The sequence below is a fragment of the Coniophora puteana genome (genome assembly GCF_000271625.1).
Source record: "Coniophora puteana RWD-64-598 SS2 unplaced genomic scaffold CONPUscaffold_19, whole genome shotgun sequence".
Classification (NCBI taxonomy): Eukaryota; Fungi; Basidiomycota; class Agaricomycetes; order Boletales; family Coniophoraceae; genus Coniophora; species Coniophora puteana.
In genome coordinates, this window is record NW_006913071.1 from 644,720 (window position 1) to 661,459 (window position 16,740).

The following is a 16,740-nucleotide window of genomic DNA, read 5'->3' on the forward strand; positions in this document are numbered from 1 at the left end:
AAGGACTGGAAGAAGTGTATGGCCTGTTCATATTCGTGCGGGGAGCAGCATTCATCGATTCCATCAAAGACGAAAGAGCGTGTCAATCCTTTCGCTGCGTTCGCATCCCACGAAGGTTTGACGGTCCTCAGGGGCTGGACAAAGAAAGGGGGGAGATGATCCGAATACGAACGTTCCAGACTTAGTAAGCCAGGATCGTCCATAAGACCGGTCACGATTTGTCCCCGAGCAAGCGGATGTCCAACACCAAGTTGGTAGGCGATGGTAGGGAGGACGGAATTCAGTGATTGGCGCCTAGCATCCTTCCGAGAGAAGAAAAACCTGCCGGCCAGCCGCCCTTGAGCCTTCAGCCGCTCCACGATTGAGAGGGCTACCGCCGTCTTCCCGGTTCCAACCGCTCCGTGAAGCCATATGACGCTCCGAGAGCGCTGGTCAAGATGCTGCATGATGTCCGTAAGTAGCTTCGTGCGGGTACCATCAAGGCATGCCGCCTGTGAGGTATCGCTATAGGCGCCAAAGGGGATATGGTTCGCCAATAGGGTCCACTTGTCTTCTTGACCTGTGGAACGTCCTGTCAATTCAGTCAATTGACTGGCGAGACGGTTCACTCACCAAGCATGGTGGGTACCGAGGCATAGATCAAATGTCAAGTGCGAAGGTTGTGATGATAAGGACCATTGAGCCCCGCCCGAACATGCGTGCGTAAGGCATGCCCTAGCATCGTATGTAAGCGCCGAAGGGACTGCTGACATGTACAGCCGATTCATTAAACTTAGCCGCTGAGAGCTTTTAACATTATTAGGCACGAAGGTCTAGCCGCATGCATGCAAGGTAAGCTCAAGGTTGTACGGCTGTATGCGGTGATTCTCTTCTGGTAGAACCGCTGCCAACCCAACGCAATAGTTTGGGGAGAAGCGGGCTGTTTCGAGAGCTGCGCAGGGGAGACGGGGGGAGCTTAGAAGGAGAAAAGAAAGGCGGATGGCGTAATGGCAAATGTGAAATCCCGGACATGCGGCTCATCGTCACAGCACCCGCGGAGAAGCGACACGTGCACGCGCCCAGGGCCCGGGGCATGCGCGTCTCCTCCAACATCCCCATGATCCGGGGACTGGGGAACACCCGTCTCCGATGCAAGACTTGAGCCAGCGCCTTGTACTGGGCATCCTAGTATAACAACAGCCACGGGTTTTATTAATCGATAACTCGTCCCAAGCTTGACGCATCCCGGTCTTCGGCCACCTATGCCGAGGCCAATATCGTCCAAGTGATTGAAGTCGTAGACGTAACTCATCGATGCGTTCATGCTCATAAATGGCAGAAAGCTTACAATTGCACGGGAATGAATTAGTGTTTATAATGTCTCTGTGGTACTACAGCAACTTGAGAGCGTACGATTATGATAGAATATCGAACGACGAAGCAAAACAACCTTTAGTATCCGGGTGTTCACTACGTTCACTAGTCACTATCAATGACAACAATGTTCGTTGCCTTCACTCTACAGCTCCGCAGCATGCACCTGCTGTACACGCATCAGCCACGTTCTGACGGTCAGACAGGTTGTCCTGTGATGTCACTCACACTCGTATGGCTGTCCTGACGCACGTGTAACTCTTGTATCGCCGTCATCGACTGAGCGCGTCGATGTCCCGAACTTGATGGACTAAGGAGTGCCGAAGACTTTTCGCGAACAGGCTCTTCATGATCTGCCTCTTCTTGGGCCTCAAGCAATGGCGAAGCCTCTCTCTCAACGACCTCGGGTATAGTGGGCGGCGGGATATTCAGCGGAGGCGGTGCTCGTCCTTTGGGACGTTGTCTGCGCTGATTTCGGAGTGTCGAACCGTCCTGCAGTATCTCGCGCGAGAGGTGGAGCGAGTCCATTCCGGCTTCTATGTCTCTCGCAAAGAGAACGCCATCATCTATAGCACAATCGATACAATCGTGAGTACCCCAACGTATGCCCTGTACACGTTGCAACGAACAGCTTACCTGCCTCCACAAGCTCCGTGTTGTGAGCGAACGGACAGTCTTCGCCATTAAAGCAACGCCCAGCAGCATATGCCTGACAGGGTGGTCCTGTATGCAGCATCGTGAGCACAGCCGTGTCAGAACGAGTTGCGAAGCAGCTTACGCGATCCACCCATCATCACCCCTCCACCGATTACCCGCCAGCTGATAGGATAATAACCGTCCTCGTGGTCCGTGCTGTCCCCATCGTGGACAACGTCTTTTGGCCTGACCTTATCCTTGCCATCGAGAGGTGTAGGTGGCGTTCGCGGGTGCCGCTCGGACAAAGAGGCTGCAGATGTGGATGCTGGTGGCCGAGCGGAAGACTCTGCCAGAGGATCGCCTCCTTCTCCCCTCTCATGTATGCTAGAAGGTCAACGATTAAGAAACAAGGAGGAAAGCACGAAACAAGGAGTACGCACTACGTGCATCGATGGCCCTTAGTGCACCGCCCCGTAGTCGCATAGAATTTGCACACCTTAGCTATCCAAAACGCGCACTCAGACCAACACCCAACAACCAAAACGAACGCTCACTCACTCTTATACACAGACCGCTTCCACCGCGAATGCTCGCCCGCAGGCCCGCGATGAGCCCGTCCAGCCGCAGGGGTCGCCTGCGCCGGTACCATCGGCGCCGGGGTCGCGTACACGGGGCTGACAGGGCTAAACGGCGAAACCTGCATGCTCGCAGGACTGAGCGGGTAGCCATACACACCACTGTTTCCACCAGATGTGTAGTACTGCAGCGCCCGGCTCGGGTCCTGTGGCGAAAAGCCTTCTTCAGAGCAGGACGAGACGTCAGACGAGAGGTCGCTGCCCAAAGGGTCGGGGAGCTGCTGGGCCACCCCGAGCGGCGCGAAACTCCTAGATGCGGAGGGAGATGGGAGCTGCAGGGCCCAGGGGTGCCACATGGGCTGGTAAACTACCGGGCTGAACGGGGGCGGGCTCGGTATACTGTAGTACGTCGGGACAACTAGACATCATAACAACTCAGCTTCGCCGTCTTCGTCACAAACCATAGCTTACCTTGAATGGGGTGCGGGTCTTCGCGAGGGCTCGCCGATACAACGGCAGACGGGCCTAACGCGCCAATGCTATGTCAGTCACGATTGTCATCACCGTCGATGAATCGATCAGAAGGAACGCACCTTGGAAATGCTTAAACTTGCACGCCGTCCCCCGCCGACACGCACCCACATAGACATAGTCGCACAGCCCTTTGCGTCTCCTAAACGCAGTCGATTTCCAACTGTCCCGCATGCCTGGATGTCCAGGAATCGAAGCACTCATCCCTGTCGGCCATCGCCTCGTCAGTAAGAGTGCGCAGAGCAATGACAACCGGCGGTGATAACACTCACTATCGATGCTTTCTCCCAGAAGGTCCATAAAATCCGAGGAGGGGGAAAGAGGTTCAAGAGCAAGAGCAAGAGCAAAGCAGCGGCGAGAGCTCAAATGAGCGAGGGATAATGTCTGAAAACGCGGATAAGCGAGCCGAGCAAAGAGGCCAACAAAACACAATCGCAATCGGCCTTGTCCGACCCTCCGAACAAGAACACTAAAGTGAGACAATGGCAACCGTTACGGGCAGTCCTTTCCGTTCGTCCGTCGTCCGCGTCCACCGTCCACACGTTATAAGAGCAGGAGACCGCTGGTACGAACGAGACAGGTCCAGGCGCCTCTCCGTCTCAGGCTCCAAACAGGTACGTGGACGTCTCCACCAGCCTCTCTGATATACCCGTGCCCCAGATAGGCCCGCTCGAATCGTCCTAGTCCGGAAGCTTAAGCCGGCGTAGGGAGAGGGAGCAAGAAAGGGAGCAGAAAGCTTGCGCGCTCGATCATCGAGCTAGCAAGTAAAGTTTCGCGCAGAAGCACACGAGGCAGCCAAGGGGGACCCACGTCCCGCGATCGCGGATTGTGGATGTGATATCTCTTCTCTTCTGAACGAGGGTGAGGGGTGATGGGCTCTCGAAGGGGGCTCGAGCGCATCGGACATTTGGTATTTTGGGAACAAGAACAATAAGAGAGCGGCTGCGCAGGGAAGGTGCGATGAGAGATCCGAGAAAGCGCTCAAGGTGTTCTTAATTGATGATTGGATCTTGATATTGGGCCCGCTGTGGTGGACACAGAGGCTAAGAACAAGGAACACATGTCAACATATCTCGCGTGTTTTCTTGAGCCTTATTGTCTCGGAGCCTCTCGGCGCGGGCAATCGAGCCCACGTTAGTGCAAACCCTAACCCTGATTTGGGGAGCAGAGCGAACTACAATTTGATTGCTCATTAGCATACAAGTCAGGTACGTACGGAATACAAGAGACAGTTTGGTTTTAATGATGTCATGAATCTGCGTTACTACGGTCGTGAGCGTGAAGAAGAGGTGTTCGTTCTGTCGGAGGAGACGTGGTGACTGTCGGTTGACCGGCTGCGTCATCTTCACCCGGTTGTGCTTCTGCTGACGAATGTGGTTTTGGAGGAGTCAAATGCCAAGGCTGAGTCACGTCCGCTTTGCAAACGGGACACTACATAACAGTGGCGTGAGTGAGAGGGCTATAGCTGGTGCGAGAGTGGATGCGTAGCGGCGCGAAAGGAACGAGGGTACTCACCAGCTTCTTGCGGTTGATCAGCCAGGCGTCCACTTCGTCCAAATGGAAGATGTGATGGCATGGAAGCTCGCGCACTTTGTCCCCCTTTGCGAATTCGGACAAGCAGATAGCGCACTCGACTTGGTTCTCGCACCATGGCGCCGCAACGTCATCTTCATGACTGCGAGAAGTCGAAGGATGCGGTCGAGGCTCTTCCTCCGCAACTCCAGCTTCCAGATCAACGTTATTCGGGGAAGACGTCGAAGGGTCCACTGCGGGGACGACCCCTTCGTGCTTCTCCCACGATGTACCCGTCCAGACACGCCATGGTAAGTTCTTGACGAAATCCTCCGGGGCCCGGTCTCGCTGAGCTGCTCGGGCCATGCGAATACGGTGGATGAGTAGTGTAATGAAGGTCAAGCATGATGGCAAAATTAGGATGACGATGAAGGTAATTATGGGACTGACACCATAACTCTCGTCAGTAAGCGCATATATGAAGCGACCACGGTAACGTACGAGTACCATTCCCAAGCAGAGTACTGAGTAGCAATGAGGAGAGAAAGTGTTTGTATCCCGGCGTGCCATGTGGTAGATGACTTGATGAGAGCGTTCAGCTCCGCGTAATCGGCGTACCTAAGATAGGTGGAGGGGATGATGATGTCGGATGCGTCGCCTACAGAAGGTGAGTACGCGATTCAATCGTCAAACGACAAGGACTCACTTTTGCTGTACATCGTGATGGGATTGTCAGGTAGTCCACTCGTACGAGGGTCTTCTCCGCCTACTACTACAGCCTTGGCTCCCAACCGCTGAGCCTCCCGCACCTAAGTAGGTGTTATGGTAAGGTCACCGTGAAACGGCGAAGTGGCTTGCCTTTTCGACAAAAGGACAATCTCCCCGCTGCACCAAAGCAATCCACGTCTCCGACGAATCAGGTTCATGAGGGCCAATAAGACACAGCGGTGGGCAGCCCTTGTTCAGAGCGTTGATGATGTCGTCTGCGGTGTCGTTTGCGTGTGCGCTGGCGGTCGCGGGGCAGGGTACGGTGAAGGCGGACAAGGGAATGACATAGCCTAGGAGCGGCTCGTCGACTTCCCTGCCGAATGCAGCGGGCCTCGCATGGAAGGTGAGCGGGGGAGAGCGATCAACGACGGAGACGCTGCTCTCTGCCCCCCACACCCAACCCCACAACCAGCTTCCGTCAGGAGAAGTCGCGGAGAACTTGCGGAGAAACGAGCCAGGATCTGATCTTGCTTGGAGAGCGCACGATAGAAGCGTTATAAAGATCCACCACCACGCCATGTTGGATGAGCCAGCGTGGCTACGGAAGACGATGATGAAGTCAGAGTGTAGCGTTAAATGCGCCCTCTGACGACCAAGGGCGTGCTCAATTTATCCCAGCCTCGACTTGTGCACGTTGGGACGGACCCCATTTCGGCAACGGCCGGAATGCAGCACAGCCATCCAATAGCCAATTTCCACGGCTCTAGATGATTCCATGATCACCATCTCCCCTCCGACGGTCCGACGCACAAGCACAGGTTCTTCGAGGGCAATATTCCTCTTCGCCGATGCCGTCAACATCGACTCATCCAAGTCTCGACGCCGTTACTCATGACGATGGTCGTGCCCGTGCTTCTCCGAGGCTTTGCGCGCTCCAAGCCGATCACGGGTTCCTCGCCATCATCGTCATTGGAGTTTTTGAACTCAGCGCACCAATCGACTCCTTCATCTTCAATGAAAGGTGTTTCGTCTCCATCATCTCCTATCTCATCGTGAACGTTCGGCCTTTGCCTGCACGCACCCGCAAGGCACACGAGCTGACTGGTGCTGTCCACCATCCTCTCGAACCATCCAGAATCGTAATCTCATATTGCATTGCTCATCAATTCGGGGATCTGTGTGGGTGACGCATCGCTGTGCCTACCCTATGTTTGAAAACTTCATCTCTCGAGGCGTTCGAGCAGACTCTGGGTTCATCGGGCATCTACAAGCGGGCCGGAGCAGCGCAATAGCCGTCGCAGGCCGCCGCCCCCCTCGATGGTGCCTGCGCACAGCGATCCGTTCAGTATGTATGCGCATGTGATCTTCGCAGTAAAGCCAACTTTGGGAGCCCTCGGACGCGTCCGCACCGAGTGCGCCCGCGCCATCGCCATCCGTCCAAGCCCTTCCAGATTCCAGAGTGAGTCGTCGGTGGATCGGTGTCCCTGAGACCCGAAGAAGCGCGCAGTGCCAATCCAGTAGGTGTCTTACTGATGCCCGTTCGTCATCTTAATCTATATACGCCACCGCCTCCATCAGGTTCCTCGGGTGAACTTCGATGCGCGCGTACGTCGCTTGGATGAACGTAAGAAGAAGCCGCACGAAGGACAAGGGGCACCAGGTTAAGTTGATATCAGCCAGGCTATTGCCCTCGTCTCTTGTGGATTCTGCGGGCGAGGACGTGGCAATTCAATCGTCCGCCTCAACTTTCATCAGTGTCACGATAGACGCGTACGCCCGTAGGCGTGCAACGTAGATCGTCCTGGAACACGAAACGGATCGACTTTTTGAGCTGCCGTTGGTAAAACGTGTCCGCAAGCTCTGCGTTCTTCAACGGATAATGCAATGACGCGCTCAGGAGATGGTAAACTCACTTCCGAGAAGAGGCGCGTTGCCTTGTCAATAGAGGGCGTATGCACGTATATATGCATCGCAGACGCAAATACACGTCGCCGACCGTTGCACCCCGCAAATGAATTACAGCTCTGCTGCGCATGCATTGCTGAATCAGAACATCGACGCTATGGCGTAGTAGCAAGATCGGCACCGATGGCTTAGCGGAGTAAACTTAGCACAAAGTATCAGATGGTACTGGTAATAAAGTTCATGGCGGCGACGATAGGATTGGTAGAGAAAGTCTTCGGATTGTGAGGGCGCTGCAACAGCAATGAAGGATGCCGTAAAAAACGCGTTCTTTCGATGCACATGGAGCTTGATCTACCGTGGAGATTGAGAAGACGCGGCCGCTTCATCTCGGCTTGGCCGAGGTCGGACGGAGGTTCGCGGGTGTGGTGCGTGGATGGTGAATGGCGTTCACATTCTCTCGTCTCCGTATTCTGTGTTGAACTAAGGGACGCGGAAGCCCTGGGTCCGTAGCAAAATGCAGATCTGGAGAGGCTGTACGCCGATCAAGGAGCTGGGGTTGCCAATATGATACGGTCATTCGAACGTGATATCTGGACGCCAAGTCACTGGCTTCATGCAAGGGAGACGGATCGCATCTATTCTCATAAGACAGTGTGAAGCGAGGAATTACTCGCCTCCATCGTGACTGAGTACTGAGTACTGAAACTTCTGTGAATAAACACCGGGACAGCAGCAATGGGCCCTTGAAGATAGGATACAAAGTACCTCCGCAAGGCAAATCAACAAGGTCTGTCAGACTTGATTTACATTGACATCGATGTGACAAGTCTGCAGCGATGCTTTTGGACTAGCATAGTTTTGAGCTGTCAATCCGGGGAAGCTGTAAACATTCTTAGATGGCCGTCGCCACCCTGTCCACCTCCTTAATCATGATAGGGATTGAAGGCTACGATCTGCTACGATGCTATACTCGTTGGAGTTACACGCGCATTCTACGCAGCGAAAGCGAATGCGTACCTGAGACAAGCATGCTCGGTTCTGAACCCCTTTGTGAGATATTGCTTTGATGTGCAGGGCGATTCCATGCACTGGGTTTCTTGGTCGGTTCAGGATGGGTTCACTAGTATTCAGATCTCTCTGCACTACCCCGGTCAATGTTTGAAATCAGTTGATGATACACAGTCGTCAGGAGACGACGATCAGGCACGATCGGGGAGAACATGGTATACAGAAGGCTGGCTGCTTGGCCGACGCGCCCGAGAGCACTGGAATGCATGAGGGGGAGCTTGATGCGAGGCTTTCCATCGAGAAAGCCTTCTCGATCTTAGCTGCAGAAGTCGAGGCAGCGGCGTAACACGCGATCGACTGTTACCCCGCACGATACCCGCACGAGCAGTCTTCTATGGTCATGCGATCAGATTCGCGGCCAACATGTCCTCGGCCGGGTCGCCCGGCGACCAAGCCATGGAGCGCACTTCGGATGAAGTGGGGTTAACGTTGCGTCCAGTTCTGTTGAATTGTCACCGTAAGTGCAGCGATGGTTTCACTAATAGTCGTGCAACTGCTTTTGAGAGGCTACGGTAAGTGATAGGTAGCGATAACGCCTTCATGGCGTTCCAAGCCGTCCCCGATCTGAGACAGCATCAACGTGTCATCTCGATGTCAATGCAGCTAACAGCTCGCGGTCGCATCACTGAAGCACAGTTAGGGAAAGCAGATGATTACGGTGCTGCCATTGCTAACCTCGCGGGAGGAGTAGAGCGGTTCGGTTTTGGCAGGTAGTCCATCCGATTGGGCGGCGGCGTGCAGAGCACCTATATTGAAATTGATGACGAGCAATATCTGGAAGCTCACGAGACTGCGCGGTCGGAAGGACTAGGAACATGTTCGAGGCATGTCGGCGCAGCAATTGCTAAGCTAACGGAGTTCCAGGGAAAAGGATGTGCAGTCGACGGGACGACAAGGTGACCGCCGCGGTGGAGAGCGACGGAGCACTGGCGGAGCACCCGGCCGGGCGGGACAGACGGGCGCTGGACAGCTTTCGGCAAGTCAACATCTCACCCGGAACGGCGGCCCAATTCGCTCGGTTACTGTGGGAATTGCCGAAAGAGGATTAGCCAATCAAAGGGACATATGGGCCTCTGCTTCCTCGCCTAAATATCCAGCTCGTTCCGAGGTCCACCTCCGGTACCGCCCACCAATCTCTCCCTCTGACGGCCATCCTTACAACAACCGCCCAAGTCGTCTCTCGCTACGACATAGATCACACCTGCTGCATCTCATCTCTCCACGACATAGATCTCATCCCCCTGTAACAACTCCTGTACACTTACTCCTGTCCACGTATCTTACGACTCCATGGCCGGCACCTCTCAACCTATCGCTTTCACCTCCGTGGAGGATAATACAATGGACATCAACATGATGTCCACCTCCTACACCCGTAATGGCTCATTATCAGCCTCCTACTACTTGGGATCACCCGCTTCGTGGCGTGCTGGCTCTTATGGAAGCCGTTTCTACCCCGGTTGCTCCCCTGGTCAGCTCATGGGTCCTCTCGAGTAAGTCCCTGGCTTCCCTTTGTGTCGTTGATTTTTGCTGACACTGGCATCAGCCCCAGCGATTTCAAGTGTGCTAAAATATCATCTTCAGTCGAGAGTGATCATGGTTCCCTCATAAATGCCCTCGGCGCCCTCGAGCGGAACGACGAATTTGTAAGCAGGCACCCCTTGATACGGGTCTACTCAATCTCATCTTTCCCCGCAGTGCAAGAACTACAGCTGTTGTGGGCTCCAGATCGACGACCTTCATGGGCTCCTACAGCATTTTGAGGAGGTCCACGTCGTTGTCACTGATGCCTTCGGCAACCCACGCACCCTCGTCCCTCCCTCACAGCATCCTGCACCTATCCGCACCCAACGGGCCACTCACTATTCGGAGCAAACGCAACAACCCACGCCGCAGCCCTCCCCTTCTAATCAAGGATCGTTCGACCCTGATGATATGGAGCTTGATATGGACCAAAGTAGCGCACCGTCCAGTGGAGGATCATCACCACCGGACACTCCTTTAACCACTCCGCTGTTGTCGCAGCCCATGACCTCGTTGAGCGACCTCGCCGCCTCTAAATTGAGCGATGGTCAGATGCCTGTGTCCGCATTCGACACCACCGTGTTATCTTCACGTTCCGTGAACGGTGCGTTCCCATCATCATACGCCATGGCGCCAAGCTCATCATCGGCTGCACCCGAAGGCTTTAACAGTCATGCAGGATACTCTGAATATTCGTCCTCGATGCCGGGGACTGTTCCGTCGACACCAGTGTCTGAGGAACCCATGCACTCGCAGACAGGGAGCGAGCCAGGCAGTCCATTCGGCTGTTTGTCGCCTGCCCTCGTATTTTCAACTACGACAACGCCCGCCAATACGCCCGCTCATTCCCGTGTTCCCTCCCCATCGAACTTTATGCGTGCTATAGCATCGGCGAGCGTGGGTGCATACGCTTCCACGTCTTCGGAAGGTGCCGGTCCGAGTTCAAAAGCCTCGAGATCCGGCAGCCCGGCTCAGAATAGCATCCGCGCGAGCACGACTCTCTCCCGCCCCGCATCGTCGCTGCTGCTCTCGAAGCCGTTCAAGTGCCCGAAGGCGAACTGCAACAAAAGTTACAAGCAGGCGAACGGTCTCAAGTACCACATGACGCACGGCAGCTGCAACTTCGCCCCGCCCAAGGACCTCGAGCATGTGCAGGCGCTGCTCGCGAGCAAGCGTTCGCAGCGCGAGGCCGCGGGTGAGGACAGCAACCAGATCACCGAGGGCGAGATGCGCGAAGTGGAGCGTGAGGCCGAGCGGCGGCTGCGACCGTTCGCATGCGGGATCGCGGATTGTCAGCGTCGGTACAAGAACATGAACGGCTTGCGGTATCACTATCAGCACTCGGGCGACCATGGCGCGATCGGGCTTGGCCTCCTCGCGAGTGGACAGCACGAGTGTCTTCAGCATACGCACGGCAAGGGCGGTTCGCGGCATGCGACGCCCCACGGCAACGTCAGTGGCGCGTCGACGCCCGTCGGGAGCAGCGGGCCGCCGACGCCGTCGTATGCGCAGCAGTATCAACAGCAGATGATGTTCCAGTCGGCGCAGCAGCAGCAGTTCATGCGGTCGATGCAGGCATAGACTGCACTTTAGACTATATGCGCGCTGATTTTGCTCGTAAGCCAACGAGCGACTAAAAATGGATGCCTTCGATCAGAGGATGCACTGCTGTCCTCGGGGCGGGCAACCGAAAAACATTCGAAAACGACCAAAAGTAAACATAATGCTTATTACATATTTGTTTAACATCTATTACAGTCTGCTGTCGCCCTCCCTCCCTCCCTCACCTCCACCATTGCTGCTACCTCCTTCACCCGCAGACTTGTCACCCTGCCTGTTCCGTCTCCTCTTGGTACCCTTGGGATCTCGTATAATTGCTCGATTTCATGCCTCTGCCCTCTTACTCACTTATCTTCATCCTGCGGCCCACTACATTTCTCGGGTCGACGCTCCGCACCATCGCTGTCTTGGGCATTATTCTTGCAGGCGCCTTCGCCTCGTCCACTAAGTACCGTAGATCCCCGTTTTCTTCTTCTTTTCTATGTTTACGTTTGCGTTTCTTTCTCCTATTGCTCGCTATCGACAACTCCCCCCTCTCTCTGTCTGATTTCTTCTTTTCCGAATGTGCTCTTCTGATGTGTTGTGATGATGCGTGATGTTTTATGATTTTGTTGGCTTGTGCGCGTATATGATGTACGCGTGGTTATGGAATGATAATATAATACCATGTTCGCGTAAGTTGTTGGTGGACGTTGGTTCGATGGAGGTCAAGTGAGCTGTGCGGTTATGATAGTAGAGGGACGGACGGAAGTAGTGCGCCCAGACGCGGACTTACGCGCAGACGCTGTACATCATCGTGATGGCATTATACTTGGACCCGTCCATCACCATCTCGGACTCGCGGCTGACGCGTCTTTGGTTCATGTGGTTCATGTGGACGTAAGTGGACCCTTGGCGTTCATAACCTTCACATTCAGTTGATCACGCGAGCGCTACTCTCAGTCTTCTGGACTAAAAGGAGTATATAAGCGTTGATCGTGTTCATGTCGAGCGCTTGTCGAGGTCGATATCGTTTGCAACATTGAAACTCATACACTGAAGACTGGCTCAAAAACGCTCGCTTTGTCGTCCGCCATGCCAGGCAAGTAGGCAGCATTTAGTAGTCGATGAAGCCGCTGAAGTCTGTCCTGCTACAGTCGACTCGACTCTGCTGAACAGCATCTGGACAAACTTGTCTTCACACATCCCTCAAAGTGCGCTTGACGATGAGTCGCATCGCGCCCGGTGCCTCGACGGCACACGCACACAGCTCCTCTCGGACATCATGCGCCACCTCGACCAGCCGTGCCGGAGCGTCGTCTGGCTGCACGGTCCGCCCGGGACAGGCAAGACCGCCGTGGCGCTCAGTCTGGCAGACAAGCTCAGGGCGCAATCGGACTCGACGGGCTCCAGGCTCGCGGGGTGCTTTTTCTTCCCCCGCAAGGACCCGCGCAAGCAGGGGCTGAACTGCGTGCTCCCAGCCATCGCGTACCAGCTCGGCACGAAGAACGCGGTTGTGCGGGACATGCTAGGGAACGCGCTGATGCAGGACCCTGGGCTGCTCGCGCGGGACCGGACGTATGCACACCAGGCAGAGCCGTTTTTCGTGCATCCACTTAAGGTCTTCGGGCGCTATGAGTGGTCATTGAAGACGGAACAGCGCCCGCCGGTGCTCATCTTTGATGGGCTGGATAGGTGTTGTTCGCCGAAGGAGTATGGCACGGTGCTGCACTTTTTCAAGTTACTGGTGGACAGTCTTGCGCTTGATCATATGCCGAACCTCCACATCGTTCTCACCACCCGGACTCATTTCTCGGCGGGGAAGGTTCTGAAGGCGCTGGGCGAGTCTCAGGTCATCGATATCCAGGAGTACAGTGCAGCACCGGATATACCGTTCTTCTTGAAAGAGCGTCTGGAGGAAATAGCGTTGCGGAGAGGTGTCCAGGGTCCCTTGGGCGTTACATGGCCATCCGACGAGGATATCGAGAAGATCACCAGCAAAGTGAACGGCAATTTCGGCCACGCGGAAAGAATAGCTCGGTTCATCGATGACATGGAGCCTACCAAACAGCTTGCCTCGGTCCTGGAGCAGCATAGAGTCACTCCGCCATCCGACGATCAAGTTGAAGGTCGCAAACGACCTCATCGTGAGACCGTCACGGCGAGCAGTTCTCGAAGTAACACGGGGGGATCAGAGCAATGGACAGTCGTTTCGCCATAGTGTTTCATGCTATAGTGCTCATGCAGAGGTTTTTTTGAACGGCGCTAGTTCGTTTAGGGAGCTAGAGTATGAAACGATTATCGCGTCGAGTCTGCGTCGACGCACCCTGTCTATCGGTGCTGTGGAATTGGCATCGATGAATAAGTGCGTGCTCCCCGGCCCGGGGTCGCAGAGACGTCACAGTGCAGTGGACGGAACTACAGCTGCCTCTCGAGTCGAATGATTGATACCGGAATCGTTGGTCAGCTGAAGAATCATTCATCCTTACGGTAAAAAACTGCCTTATAGCGCTGGGTAAGGTGCTGCATCAGAGATAATGGCGCCTAGGATGTGGAGATACGTACAAGATACGTACGCCGGATGTGCGTGTCAATTCAAATCGACCGCGGACCGAGGCGCGTGTCCGGAGTTTCCCTCCTCGTCCCTCCCACACCACGCCATTTACCTCACTTTCTCTTCCTTCAGTCCCTCTTGGGCCCCTGTTGCGCAACTCTGGAAATAGCCTACTCTGTGCTGCTCACTCTGTTGGGGCAGGTTGCAGCGCCGGTCTTACCAGAATAGGCCTGCTTACAACTTTGAGCTTACCCTAATCGCAGCTCGCCGTGACCTACTATGGTAATATCTTCGGAAACTTTCAGCGGCAAGGTTAGATGAGTAGGCTGTTCCTGTCAGCGGTCTTCTCGGCGCTTATGTTTATGATGCTTCGGTATGACATGCCTCGAGCATGCTGGGCGTACCCTGGGTCTTATCATGCGTGCTAGTCGTTGCCTGACGTTCGCCCTATGCCTCAGTCCCCATCATGTCCTACAGTGAGTAGACGATCCAAATGCACGGTTGACTTACTCATGGAGATTTCACAGGTCAGGACAATGAGACATGGGCGAAGCTAGCAAACCATGTGCTTGTTGCCGCGTACAGCAACGGCTCCCCAGAGTCGAGATGTCTTCCCGGGACTCGCACGCAGCTTCTTTCGGATATCACGAATCATTTGGATAAGCAGTCTCGTAATGTCATATGGCTTCACGGAGCAGTTGGGACCGGCAAGACAGCGGTGGCCCTTTCTATCGTAGACAAACTGAAGAAGGACGATCGGCTGGCTGGTTGCTTCTTCTTTTCTCGGAAAGACACTCGGCGCCAATCACTCAGCTCCGTTCTTCCAACCATCGCCTATCAGCTTGGTGTCGGCCATCCCCGTGCACGAGAAGCCGTAGTGCGCGCCCTCGAAAAGGATCCTAGCCTTCTTAACAAGGAATGCTCTTACTTGGAGCAACTTGTCCCCCTCTTTGTCGAACCTCTCCAGGAGCTTAGATTTGCGTGGAACGAGTCTCTTGATCGCAGTCACGATGAAGGATCTATCGTCCGGGCGCTAACACGAGCATTTGTCTTTGATGGCATTGACGAAGTTTGTAACCCTCGTGAATATGTCACAGCTGCCCATTTCTTCCGCTCCTTGTTCGGCACTTTGCGTCGAAACAATATGCCTTACGTCCACATCTTTCTCACTAGTCGCACCGACTTTCCCTTGCAGCGTGCTCTCGGAGTACTGGGCCAGGCCAGTTCACGCGTAATCGATATCCACAGTTACGATGCAGAGCCAGATATATTCCATTTCATGAAATCACATCTGGCAGAGCTCGCGCTGCAATCTTCCGATTTTCCCATCACTACATGGCCATCTGAACAGGACATCATCATGATCACCAAGAGAGCAGAAGGCCAATTCATATTTGCCGTTACCGTTGCCCGTTTCATCACTGGTCCCGACGCTCACTACCGGCTTACCTCCATTCTGCGACATGATTCAAGCACCGGAGGGTCCAACATTTTCGACCTCTATCGTCTCATACTCGATGAATACGAGGGTCAGACTGGACAGCAGCACCCGTGTCCTCATTTGGCCATTATCTGCTGTCTTTCACAGCCGGTCTTTCCACAACAACTCCGACAACTCATGGCTATGGGTGATTTTCTCGAGCAATTAAAAGATTTCCCGTCCCTTGTGGTTGTGTCTCGGTCTCCGGACATTCCTATCGAAGCTCGTCATAACACCTTGCGAGAGTTCTTCACAAACAACGCTTACTCCCGCGCGCACCACATTGAGGAACAGGTTTCACACGGAATGATAGCTTACCGATGTTTCGTGCTCATGAACTTCGAACTCAACAGAAGCGTCTTTGGGCTTGAAGACCCAAACGCCCCCGCAAGATTTAACGCTCAGGTCCATTGTTTCAAGGAAGCAAGGGACAGCAAGCTGAGTCCATCTTCGGCGTTGTACTATGCCTGCATGTACTGGGTAGATCATCTCTGCCTCTCCAAGGGCTCCGCTACTTTGGGAAGCCTCGATCAACAAGTGCATGCTTTCGTTCACACTAAGCTTCTTTACTGGATCGAGGTCATGGCTGCATTGAACAAACTGGGACTTGGACTACATATGCTTCGCAAGGCGTCAATGGTCATAGAGGTGAGTGAGCGTTTGCGCCAAGTTTCTGGGTGATGTTCTAATCATCCGACAGGACTGCCCATGGGATACACCCACACGCATGAAAAATCTGCAGCTTCTACATGACGCAGAAAGGCTTGTGCAGGAGTTTAGTCCCAGCTTGAGGCTGTCCGTGATGAGCTTATATCACTCCGCTCTTCCATTCCTTCCACGCGACAGCGGGCTTCGACAGACATTCAATCTCGACGGGGAGCAGAGTCGTGTCCGCGTACTGCGGGGACTCGTGCCGCAGTGGAGCCCTCGCACGCACTCAATCGACGTCGTGGCAAACTTACCTTCTCGACAGCCCTCTGCCAGGGGCAGCAACCCTCTGAACTTGGTTGGAGTTGCCGTCTCCCCAGATGCCACCCATGTAGCTTCATGGCATCGTGACGGAAGTCTACATCTGTGGGATGCACTTACCGGCTCTAAAATCGGGTCGTTACCTTTTGTAGTACCATTCAGCTCGACGTGCCGTCACAAGAGGTCCATTCACTTCGAGAACGCTATCACGTTCTCTGCAGATGGTACTTACATCCTCATGGTCTCGCGCGAAGGAGTGCGTTTGTGGGAGGTTGGAGGAAGGCCTGACGAATCATTCGTGTTGCCTACCTTAAACGGCATGAACGGCAGCTATTGGCTCTGCTGTGCCATGAGCGCGAATAGTGAGAAAGGGTTCGTGATTGTCG

At 54.5% G+C, this 16,740-nt stretch overlaps 6 protein-coding genes across 6 annotated transcripts; 3 read left to right on the forward strand and 3 right to left on the reverse strand.

Annotated features, from left to right (window-relative positions):
* On the reverse strand, positions 1-806 carry CONPUDRAFT_132931 (uncharacterized protein; the record flags this gene model as incomplete). The annotated part of the gene is made up of 2 exons (XM_007777102.1): positions 613-806; positions 1-559 (listed from the first exon to the last, which is right to left on the reverse strand). Coding segments are annotated over exons 1-2 (564 nt in total), but the record flags the coding sequence as incomplete, so codon positions are not given.
* Positions 807-1,498: 692 nt separating this feature from the next.
* On the reverse strand, positions 1,499-3,299 carry CONPUDRAFT_93842 (uncharacterized protein; the record flags this gene model as incomplete). Its single annotated transcript, XM_007777103.1, has 8 exons — positions 1,499-1,519; positions 1,582-1,919; positions 1,990-2,076; positions 2,132-2,373; positions 2,430-2,490; positions 2,548-2,982; positions 3,036-3,089; positions 3,158-3,299. The coding sequence occupies 8 exons, from the start codon at positions 3,297-3,299 to the stop codon at positions 1,499-1,501; spliced, it is 1,380 nt and encodes a 459-aa protein (XP_007775293.1).
* A 1,044-nt stretch (positions 3,300-4,343) lies between these two features.
* CONPUDRAFT_67133 (uncharacterized protein) lies at positions 4,344-5,894 on the reverse strand (the record flags this gene model as incomplete). Its single annotated transcript, XM_007776928.1, has 5 exons — positions 4,344-4,526; positions 4,611-5,052; positions 5,109-5,265; positions 5,314-5,416; positions 5,451-5,894. The coding sequence occupies 5 exons, from the start codon at positions 5,892-5,894 to the stop codon at positions 4,344-4,346; spliced, it is 1,329 nt and encodes a 442-aa protein (XP_007775118.1).
* A 3,684-nt stretch (positions 5,895-9,578) lies between these two features.
* CONPUDRAFT_159995 (uncharacterized protein) lies at positions 9,579-11,393 on the forward strand (the record flags this gene model as incomplete). Its single annotated transcript, XM_007777104.1, has 3 exons — positions 9,579-9,781; positions 9,835-9,934; positions 9,987-11,393. 3 exons carry the CDS (start codon positions 9,579-9,581, stop codon positions 11,391-11,393), a joined length of 1,710 nt encoding a protein of 569 aa, XP_007775294.1.
* Positions 11,394-12,203: 810 nt separating this feature from the next.
* Positions 12,204-13,572, forward strand: CONPUDRAFT_147680 (uncharacterized protein; the record flags this gene model as incomplete). The annotated part of the gene is made up of 3 exons (XM_007777105.1): positions 12,204-12,251; positions 12,315-12,453; positions 12,509-13,572. Exons 2-3 carry the CDS (start codon positions 12,447-12,449, stop codon positions 13,570-13,572), a joined length of 1,071 nt encoding a protein of 356 aa, XP_007775295.1. The 5' UTR covers positions 12,204-12,251; positions 12,315-12,446.
* A 47-nt stretch (positions 13,573-13,619) lies between these two features.
* Positions 13,620-14,878, forward strand: CONPUDRAFT_113275 (uncharacterized protein; the record flags this gene model as incomplete). Its single annotated transcript, XM_007777106.1, has 3 exons — positions 13,620-13,934; positions 14,169-14,381; positions 14,433-14,878. Coding segments are annotated over exons 2-3 (456 nt in total), but the record flags the coding sequence as incomplete, so codon positions are not given.
* Between the last annotated feature and the right edge of the window lie 1,862 nt (positions 14,879-16,740).